At 42.0% G+C, this 10,166-nt stretch overlaps 3 protein-coding genes across 3 annotated transcripts; 1 reads left to right on the top strand and 2 right to left on the bottom strand.

The window, feature by feature from the left end:
* Positions 1 to 2,374: 2,374 nt before the first annotated feature.
* LOC308315777 (large ribosomal subunit protein eL37-like) lies at positions 2,375 to 2,768 on the bottom strand. Its single transcript, XM_080763910.1, has one exon. It carries the CDS (start codon positions 2,748 to 2,750, stop codon positions 2,457 to 2,459), a length of 294 nt encoding a protein of 97 aa, XP_080620036.1. The 5' UTR covers positions 2,751 to 2,768; the 3' UTR covers positions 2,375 to 2,456.
* A 1,309-nt stretch (positions 2,769 to 4,077) lies between these two features.
* LOC308315770 (serine/threonine-protein kinase OSR1-like) lies at positions 4,078 to 5,661 on the top strand (the record flags this gene model as incomplete). Its single annotated transcript, XM_080763903.1, has 1 exon — positions 4,078 to 5,661. One exon carries the CDS (start codon positions 4,078 to 4,080, stop codon positions 5,659 to 5,661), a length of 1,584 nt encoding a protein of 527 aa, XP_080620029.1.
* A 671-nt stretch (positions 5,662 to 6,332) lies between these two features.
* On the bottom strand, positions 6,333 to 9,545 carry sult1st4 (sulfotransferase family 1, cytosolic sulfotransferase 4; the record flags this gene model as incomplete). The annotated part of the gene is made up of 7 exons (XM_080763807.1): positions 6,333 to 6,471; positions 7,124 to 7,298; positions 7,997 to 8,091; positions 8,190 to 8,316; positions 8,750 to 8,850; positions 9,218 to 9,346; positions 9,455 to 9,545. The coding sequence occupies 7 exons, from the start codon at positions 9,543 to 9,545 to the stop codon at positions 6,359 to 6,361; spliced, it is 831 nt and encodes a 276-aa protein (XP_080619933.1). The 3' UTR covers positions 6,333 to 6,358.
* Between the last annotated feature and the right edge of the window lie 621 nt (positions 9,546 to 10,166).

Here is a 10,166-nt window from a genome sequence, read left to right as displayed (position 1 = left end):
TGGAGGCCAATCTTTCCGGTGATAAGATGGCCACCAACGTAATCAAAAAAGTCAATCAAAGAACAAGATTCCTCTACAGGATCTCCTCACTGGTCGACAAAAACACCTTGAAGACCTTAACAGGAGCCCTTGTACAAGGTTTCTTTGACTATGCATCCACCTCCTGGTACCACAGCACCTCAAAGGCCCTTAAAACAAGGCTCCAGACCTCCCAAAACAAACTGGTCAGGCTCCTACTTGGCCTCACCCCCCGAACCCACCTCACCCCTGCCCACTTTGACAGGCTGGGATGGCTTAGGGTCGACGACAGAGTACAGCATCTTGCAATGGGTCTGGTCCACAAGATTAGATACACCACCAAGATACCCATGTACCTGTCTAAATACTTCCTTAATGTAAACGAAGTCCACACCCACAACACCAGAGGGAGTGCAACAAACCATGTACAACCCAGATTCGGCACAAACAAGGGACTAAATTCTTTTCGCTCCTATGCGACCAAAATGTGGAACGCCCTACCAACAGTCATTAAGACATGTGAATCCCTTGGCTCCTTCAAAACTGCTCTCAAAGGGCACCTACGGATGGCTGCAATTCGAAACTGGCCTCTGTAAAAGCTGAATTTTTATCTGGATTGTACTATGTTTTTGTATGGACGTGGTGTTGGGTGCCTGCACATATGCACACATGGCATCAACGCATGGTGTTGTGTGCAGGCGCCCTACACTCTGTCTTTGTACTATGGATTGTACTATGTTTTTGTATGGACGTGGTGTTGGGTGCCTGCACATATGCACACATGGCATCAACGCATGGTGATGTGTGCAGGCGCCCTACACTCTGTCTTTCGTTTTCTTTTCTTTTATCCCCCTGTTCCCCTCACTGTATATATATATTTTTTCCCTTTTCGCTTCCTATATGATGAATTCCTGTTCTGTTCTTTAACTACATAGAAGTGTCTATTTGTTTGTCTCTAAATGTTTTGATGAATTGAACAATGTGGACCCTGTTGTAAACAAGTGTAAGGCTTAATTGGGTCGTCCACTCACAGTTAACAGTCTTTGTATTGAGTTTGTGCTTGAAATGTACTGTAATTCTGCAAACTGTTAATAAAGATTTCAATCAATCAATCAAACCACATTCTGTCCCATCGCAGTCGTTGTATATCAGCAGCTTTCCAGTCATGGAAGCAGTCGTGTCCCAATCGTCCAGGACTCAGGTATTGTCCTGTCCTGAATGTCCATACGCCTTCACGTCTCAGGTCTTCTAATATAAACACTTGAAAACGAGCCACGACAATCTCTACTGCCAAATGCTGAAGAATCTGCTCATTGAGCCACATCAATACCTACTGCGAAATGCTGAGAAGTGGACAGATCCTCCCAGCAGCCTGTCAGGAAAGAACCAGCTCCATAGCCAGCCAGGAGGCACAGACGAACCAAGATATTACAGTTGTCAACAGTTAACCAACACTTTAACTCAACCAAGAGAAGTAAACCGACATCAGATGACTTACACAGATAAGAAAACTCACATTTGTGAACATTGTGACAAACGTTTCGATCAGTTAGATGGCCTGCACACACACCAGTGTATCCGTCCTGTAGCAAAACCTTTTCACTGTAAACAGTGCAACAAGAGTTTCTTTCATTCAGTTAGCTAGTAACCAGCGTCTCCTCTCCACACTGAAGAAAAACGTTTGCACTGTAAACAGGGGGACAAGTGTTTCAGTCAAGTACTAACTTTGAAGACACAACAGTGAACCCACACCAGAGAAAAACTTTACCACTGTAAACAGTGTGACAAGAGTTTCAACCAGGTGGGTAGTTTCAAGACCCACCAACGGCGTAACGCCTGGGTGCCTCAAATAGATAATAGTTTAACTTTTGGAGTGGAGTGTTGGTCATTTGATAGTTGATACTAATGATTGTATCTGACATGCTAGTAATTTACGACCGACATTGAATTCATTATACTACAACCATGAAATTCATGTTTACATTGTTCCAGCTATAGGCTATTTGTGCTAATAATTCAGATGACAGGACTTTCAGGCACACCAACAGTAATGGTTCATAGGGACATCAATAAAGGCTTTGTTGACATGATATCCAAAGCTTTGGACATGGCCCCTTATCCTGCATTTACACTACAAGGCGACATTGAGTACTTTACAATAAAAGTCAGTGACATGATTTATTTTTTTCTTTTATTTTTTTATGTTACCGGAAATATGTGCGTGGAAACAGAAAAAAGAAGATCTTCGTATTTTACTGTAAGGTACAACAAATCAATTTATTTATAGTAGTTACTTGCACTGACAATAGCAGATCTACAGGCTCCAAACAAGCTGTAAGCTTTTTTTCTTACAGTGCAGCAACACTGAAAGCCAACTGTGAAAAAGTCACCAGGAACAAGTTAGCTTTGCCCAAGTAGCAACGAATAGCGCAGTCCACTTAAGGGGCGCCGGACGGGCCAACTGCTGCCCGCCTTGGTTTAGGGGTAGTCCCCTCCCGGAAGCCATTCCTGAATCTGCGATAGACGACCTTCAGGTGTCTAAGACGGCCAGTGCCTGTGGTGTTCCTCCTCTTGGCCTTAGCACTCCAGTTGTACTTTCTCTTGCGTTTCTCTGGATAGCCACACTTTGCACAGCTGGACTTCTGCAGGTGGTAGGCCTTGGATCCACAGCGACGGCACAAAGTGTGCGTCTTGTTGTGCCGCTTTCCAAAGGAGGACGTTCCCTTCGTCATTTTCTTCCTGAAGCGATGGGAAAAGAGGGTAGCAAGCTGCAAGCTTTAGTTTATTTCTTGTTAACAACCCCCAAGACCTAATAATATTTCTATCCCTAGACCTCAATCCAAGAACATATTTATTGTTCGGTACATTATGGTCATTTGGTACAGACAACAGTGAAACACTAATTGAAACCGTCAGTAGAGCTTAGTCCTATTTGTGGACTTTATAGCTTATGGGTATCTGTATCTCACCTTAGGCGCTGGGGGGAGGGAGCTCTGTGAACTAGTCAGTTGCTAAAACCTGGTCATAAACAGGTACTTCCCTAATGCATAGACTACTTTCTAATACTTATGCTGACTAGTATATCTGCAGAATAGTTCTATGTGCAATGCTTTTATAGGCTGATGTGACATCATGCCCTGATGTCACGCTGTCAGCTGTTTCTGTGGCAACACTAATCAAAATACAAATTTTCTTGAACATTCTCAAGATTTATTTACTTGTACATGAATTGTAATAAAGGTGAAGATTAAAGCATTAAAGCGTGTGTGTCCGTGCGTGTGCGGCACTGGGTGCGTGAACCACCGACATTGCTACTCGGAGTACAATCTCACTTTATGGATCTCCATATCTGGGCAAGACTGACCTAGAACTCCATATTTGGGCATATGGCCTACTTTTAGTGACAGTGACGATTACTGTGTCACAGCCTGCCAACTTAATGCTGTGTTTACACTAGTGCCGACAAAGTGACAGGCTACAAGTAATCTTCAATGGAAGCCAGTGACACGAAGCTGCTAAGTGTCACTCAACACTTGCTGTTGTTAACCTTGAAGGCAATATGTTACAAAATATTTTCATGGCATCCGTGTTTGTTGATGTCAGGTTGCTATGGTTACCCAACACAATTGATATCAGATTACTATGGTTGCCAGCAGAGACTGACATCAGGGATCTCCATATTTGGGGCGAGGCTGACCCAGAACTCTATATTTGGGCATTGGCTGACTCGTAGTGACATCATAGTGATGATGAGAGCATCACAGGCGGTCAGCTTAAGAACAGATGAAAGTAAGCAATCACTCACTTTCTAAATCATCCTCTAAAGGATCTGAATTGCATAAAGAGGCTTCACAGGCCTTCCATCCCTGAGTAACCACTCCACCAGAGAACAAAGAGAACCTGCTAGTAGTCATATATGACATAGGCATAATTTTGTTAAGTTGTAGTCCCACTCCCCTGCAACGGTATAGTTCCCAGTCAACCAGTGCATTATTGAGTTGTTTTTACAAGAGTTTAACCACACTGTTTGTTTGCAGTGTACAGCCAGTTTACAAAAGGATGGCAGAGGAGTGCTCTCAATCCTGGTCAAACAATAAGGATGATTATGTTCTCAATGAGGACAAGGTGATAGGGAGTGGTTCCACGGCTGTGGTCCAGACAGCATATTGTGAGTCCAGAAAGGAACAGCTGGCCATCAAGCGCATCAACCTGGAAACGTGTCAGACCAGCATGGATGAGATACTGAAAGAGAGCCAAGCTTTGAGACAGTGTCACCATCCAAACATCGTCCCTTTCTACACCTCATTTGTGGTTAAGGATGAACTCTGGTTGGTGATGAAGCTACTCAAAGGTGGCTCTTTGTATGACATCATCAAGCATACTAAATTGTACGGTGAACACAAGAACGGAGTGTTGGATGAAGCCTGCATCGCCACCATCCTCAGAGAAGTGTTGAAGGGGCTTGAATACATACATAAAAATGGACAGATTCACAGGGATCTGAAGCCTGCAAATATTCTTCTTGGCAACGATGGCTCAGTGCAAATTGCAGACTTTGGTGTGAGCGCCTTCTTAGATGGTGGAGGAGACATGACCAGAAATGTGCGACATACAATTGTAGGTACTCCTTACTATATTGCCCCAGAGGTCATAGAGCATGTGCGGGGTTACAACGTCAAAGCTGACATCTGGAGTTTCGGTATAACAGCCATTGAACTCGCCACCGGAGCCCCACCGTATCACACACAAGAACCCCTGAAGGTGCTGCTGTTGATCCTGAAGAATGACCCTCCCTGCCTGGAGACAGGCTTAAAAGACAAAAAGATGGTGGAGAAATACGGAAAGTCCTTCAGGAAGATGATCTCCCTGTGTTTACAGAAAGACCCAGAGAAAAGGCCTACTGCTGCTGAATTGTTAAAGCACAAATTCTTCACAAAAAAAGCCAAGAACAATCAGTACTTGAAGAAGACTCTTAAGGGACCAAAAATATCGGATCGATCAAAAACGGTGCACCGTGTTCCTGGATTCAGCGGTCGTCTCCACAAGACAGAGGATGGAGAATGGGAGTGGAGCGACCATCAGATGGACGAGGAGAGTGAGGAGGGGAAGACTGCAGTGGCAGCTCTGCGGTCACCCAGGGTGAAGGACAACGCATCACAGAATGTGGATATTTTGAGATTTTCGCCAATAGTTGGCACCCCATGTCTTCAGCCATACGTTCCAGCCCAGGAGAGCACTGAGAATGCTGAAGAGATGGGCGGAGAGGCCTTATCAACGGCCCCTGCAAGTACAGAAAGTTCTTTACATGGACCACCGGCTGGACCGGATCCGCTAGCATTAAGCACCAATGCCGTCCCCATCAGCCTGGTGCTGAAGCTGAGGGATGTAAATAAGGAACTCAATAACATCGAATTTGATTTCATGCCTGGTAGAGACTCAGCTAATGGGGTGGCTCAGGAGTTGGTCTCAGCCAGTCTGATCAATGGTAAAGACCTAGTCATTGTTGCTGCCAATTTACAAAAGATCGTTGATGATCCTCAGAACAACAGAAATGTTACCTTCAAACTGGAATCAGGCTTGGATGCGAGTGAAATTCCTGATAATGTTAACCTATTGGGATTCGCCAAGCTCAGCATCAGCTAGTCATACACAGAATAGGACTCAAAAGCTAACCAGCCAATAGACAGGTAACCGGTTTAGTAGTAATTATTGCCAGAATAAATAACAGTTCACAATATTGCGCTGAAATGAAAAACAGTGATCCCGATGGCAGACAAGTCCAAAGAAACCAATATTAATAATATCAATGTTATGTCTACAGCATATATATGTCACACTTAACTTGAACCATTATACCTTTTTCTGGGTAAGAAGCATAGGCTAATGTATACACTATATACTCTGAGAGAATGAAACTTTCTTGTGTTTTTTAAATATCTTTTACCAGAAATATGTGTGAAATGAAACAATGTTGTATTATTTTACTGTAAGGTTCAGATCGATTTATATTCCATCCAGAAATCACATTGAATCAATAAAAATAGCCAACAATATTTATTCCATGTTAATGTTACCCATTAAACCAATTAACATCAAATTCATTGAGGAATTTAGGTGCCATCACTACTGTATGATATAAGGGTTGATCACTTGGTTACACACCGGTGTCTCGCACCAGAAATAGCAGATCTACAACCTCACAATGCATCGCAAACCGAACTTGTAGAAAACACAATGTGCAACCTAGGATAAATCAGGCTTGAGGCACATCAGCACCATATCATGCATCAAGTCAGTATTTTAATGTACAAGTAGGTTGATCCACCCTGACCAGACATATCTAAACTTCTGTGCGGAATTGTAGTGTGGGATTCTTCATCTTTTTCTTGTAGTCTTCATCAAAGTGTTCATTCTGGGCCACAGTGAAATGGTTCTTCCAGTCACCAACCTTTCCTGGAAAATCAATCAATCAAAAGATTCAAGGTGTTCTTTATTGTTATGTTATATCATGTCCTAGGTACATAAAAGTAATAGGCCTACTTACTAATTGACTACTGGTTCTTCACAACATTGTATAATAATATATTAATAATATAATCATATTCTAGATATGCCACAAGGAAAATAAACAGAAAAGGAATAATTAAGGACAGTTTGACTGACTTGATGTAGGACTAAGAACCCTGTAGATAGCACATCTGCAAGAGGTTATTATAGCCTGGCTCCAAACCATATACACCGCCTACTAAGGTTATATTATGGGCATGCTGATATGCCCATATATGGATATCTCTGTATCTGTCAGGCCTTGTCCCTTTAATGACCATATATGGAGAGTCCCTTGTTGTATGCCCATATATGGAGATCTCTGTATCTGTCAGTTCTTGCCCCTGTAATGCCCATATGGAGATCCCTGATGTCATCATATATTCCCATATATAGGCATTTGGCATGCCCCATTTTGTGCCTATATATGGAGCTTACTGATTTGATTATGGCTGAGTCATGACATGAGCAGGGAGGGACAATTCAAATCGGAGGAGCTCGTGACTGAGAAATTGGCTAATTATCCCCTCTTTATTATTATATTATATTATTTATTCACCTTTCCGCATGAAGGGAGATACTTTGAAATCCATAGCTGAGTCAGTCGAATAGTTGGTTATTGTGTTGCTCTTCATACTGTCAAACTGCACACCTGCTCTGATTCTCTCCTTCTCTTCGGCTGATGGTGACAAACCAAGAAAGGAGCACAGTCTGTCTATCTCTAGTCCAGTGTCCTGTTAACACAAGCAAAGGAAAGGAAAGGTACTATGTTTACCCAGGGTAACTGGACTAAGCTTAATAACTTGTTTACAGCCAGGCCCTGCTCATAGAACATTTCATGGTAGGGGTTCAATGCCTTGTCCAAGGGCACTTCAGCGGTGGTAATACGAACGGTCCGGGGATACGAACTAGCGACCTTCCGATATCAAGACCGCTCCGCAAACCGTTCGGCCACCGCTGCCCTAAGCAGTGATAGGATTATTTCTGTTGTGTATATAATAAATATAATAAAGAGTTCTCTAAATTCTGAATTAAATACTTAAACCCTATACGTATTTGACTGGTTTCCCCAGGGGTCTATACTAGCCCTTTTAGACATTATAGGCCGATTCTAAAAATGCCTCCTAAAACCTAACCTAAGGTTTTTTTTAACTTTCGTAGGCCTACTAAAAAAAATGAGAAAATAAAATATGTTGCTATTTGAGACACAGAGGTGTATGTGACACAGCGGGCGCAGCTGGCATTAAAGGTAAAACAACCTATAGGTATAGCACCAGGTCTAAAATGTCTAGATACCCTTCTATTTTACCTCTACACTAAAATATCTTTACCAAACCAAATCTACAAGCTCAGAATGCTTCGCATTGCGACGCATTGTGAGCTTGTAGATTGGCCACCAAATGTTAAGCACAAACAAATTCAGTATGTGCACCTCAATCAGATCTTCATAAAACATGTAGTGGAGTTTAGAGTGAGCCTGTTTCTCCCACCAGCCAGTTACATGGTCATACCAAGATCCAAACACCACTGAAACCATAGAAGAACAAATTAATGAACTTCTAGACAAAACATATTGATGATCCCATTATAAACTAGCTGTTTCTATTACTTAATTTTATACTCACGCTTTCCGTCCATGAATCTCTGAAGGTAGCTGCTCCAGTCTCCTGGCTCTGGCTGGGACATGTTCATTCGATCAAAGTGGAAATAGGACACTGCATTGTCTTTGGCGTTCCGAGCCACATAGACAACCTATTTAAAGAAATCACTGAAATTACTCAACAGACAAACTAGAATAATGACTAGAACAATTTCATCCCATGGGTGAAATTCGGTTTTCAGCTAATTTGCCCAGCTGAGTGCTGCCCACAGGGGGGCGCAGGTGGGGAGCAATTAGGGGCAGTGTCTTGCTCAGGGACACTTTGACAGGACTCGAACCTGGGACCTTCTGCTCCCAGGAAAAAGGAAAAGCAATGTAATGTAATAGTTAAACCGTGACTGTGTGTTAACAAAGACACAAGCAAAGAACACTGAACCCGATATCTGTGTGAATATACAGACGTGCCCAAGATTCAATAACTCCCTTACTACTTCCTCAGTATATTTGATTACATTGTACTGCATGTCAAAGTAATGGGGTTATAATTGATTTAAAAATATGTATTACGGTACATATATGCTGTACCCTGCAGCCTTGCTCCCAGAAGGACTTTGGCACCAACTGGACTGGAAGATGGGTTTTGATGAGGCGAGGAGACGTGGTCAGTTTATCTGCCAGTTCTGTCCCTGTATGGAGGAATAAAGGTGAGCTCTGCAGGATGTTGTCATTGGGAGTCAACAACTTCTTTAATATTAAATTGGGATTTTTTCCCCCCTCTGTTCTGCAATGTAACATACAGTATGTCTGAAGGCTCTGCAAAGTCCTGTTACATTAAATAATATGTAACAGTAATAATATACAGTAATAATCCTACAAAGAACATTACCTTTCAGACACCTGTGAGGATAAACTTCAGTTTACCAAAAGGCAAGCATGTACCGTATGTGTTTATATTATGATAATGGAATTAAAGCAGACTGGGAGTTGCATACAGGTATTTATTTTTCTCTCTTTTTTAGGAGTAACTCCTGTATAGGAAACTCATGCTCAAACCTGGAGGATAAGGAGGATACATGACTTCCAGGAAAGGTACTCTGTCATAGATAGGGATGAATGTCTGACACTTTAAAGATGTCTGGTCAAAATACAGAAGGTCTAGAATATACGAGACCCATGTAGTGCCTGAGAGAGACAGAGAGAGAGAGAGAGAGAGAGTTATGGGTGAACGTCCCTTTCATTTCATTTCATGCAAACTACTGGAGTACCGGTATCTCACTTTCTCACACTGACCAGCTTTAGGATATGTCGCAATGAGAATGTCATCTGGCCTGGCCTGAAAGTTTTCAACATTCTCCCAGTTGTCTGTGAAATAGTTGACCATAAAGACTCCACGGAAGTCAAACAATGTTGGTCGTGGAGGTACCTTCTGAAACAGAAACATAATAATGACCAGGACAGTTATAATTATTGGAGTTAATGAGAGGTATAAAGCTGCGTTTTTGAAAAAAAGAAATGTTTCGTTTGGAAGTGAGCCTCATTAAGGCAGAAGGGGAATACCACTCATTTTCAACATTATGAATCTTTAATATATACCTTAGAGTAAAAAAGTCGCCCCTAGAACTGGAGGTCTAGAACTTGAGGTCATGTGATCAGTGACATCACGAAGATGTCACTGATCACATGACCCCAAGGCTAGACCTCCAGGCTAAAAATTAACAAAGTGTAAATTAACGTGAACAACAATGCATGTCATAATAAAGTAGATAAATGTATTTTATAGCACATGCATCCAAGGCAATTCAAAGTGCATAACAAGATATGAAATGCCCTTAATCAGCAATAAACTTGTGCTTGTCAGGTTACAGTACTTAGTATTTATCTTTCTTCAATAACTCCTTGCAAACCTAACAGAGTAGGCAAAGTAGATAAAATTTGTAACAGACTATACCTTGTCCACAGCACGTAACATGCTGACAATTCAGTAATGTGTCCTTCCTTGTAT

The sequence above is a fragment of the Protomyctophum bolini genome (genome assembly GCF_963924005.1).
Source record: "Protomyctophum bolini genome assembly, chromosome: 5".
In the NCBI taxonomy this organism is placed as follows: Eukaryota; Metazoa; Chordata; class Actinopteri; order Myctophiformes; family Myctophidae; genus Protomyctophum; species Protomyctophum bolini.
The sequence above is the reverse complement of the archived record's forward strand: the minus strand, read 5'-3'. Positions and strand labels throughout refer to the sequence as shown.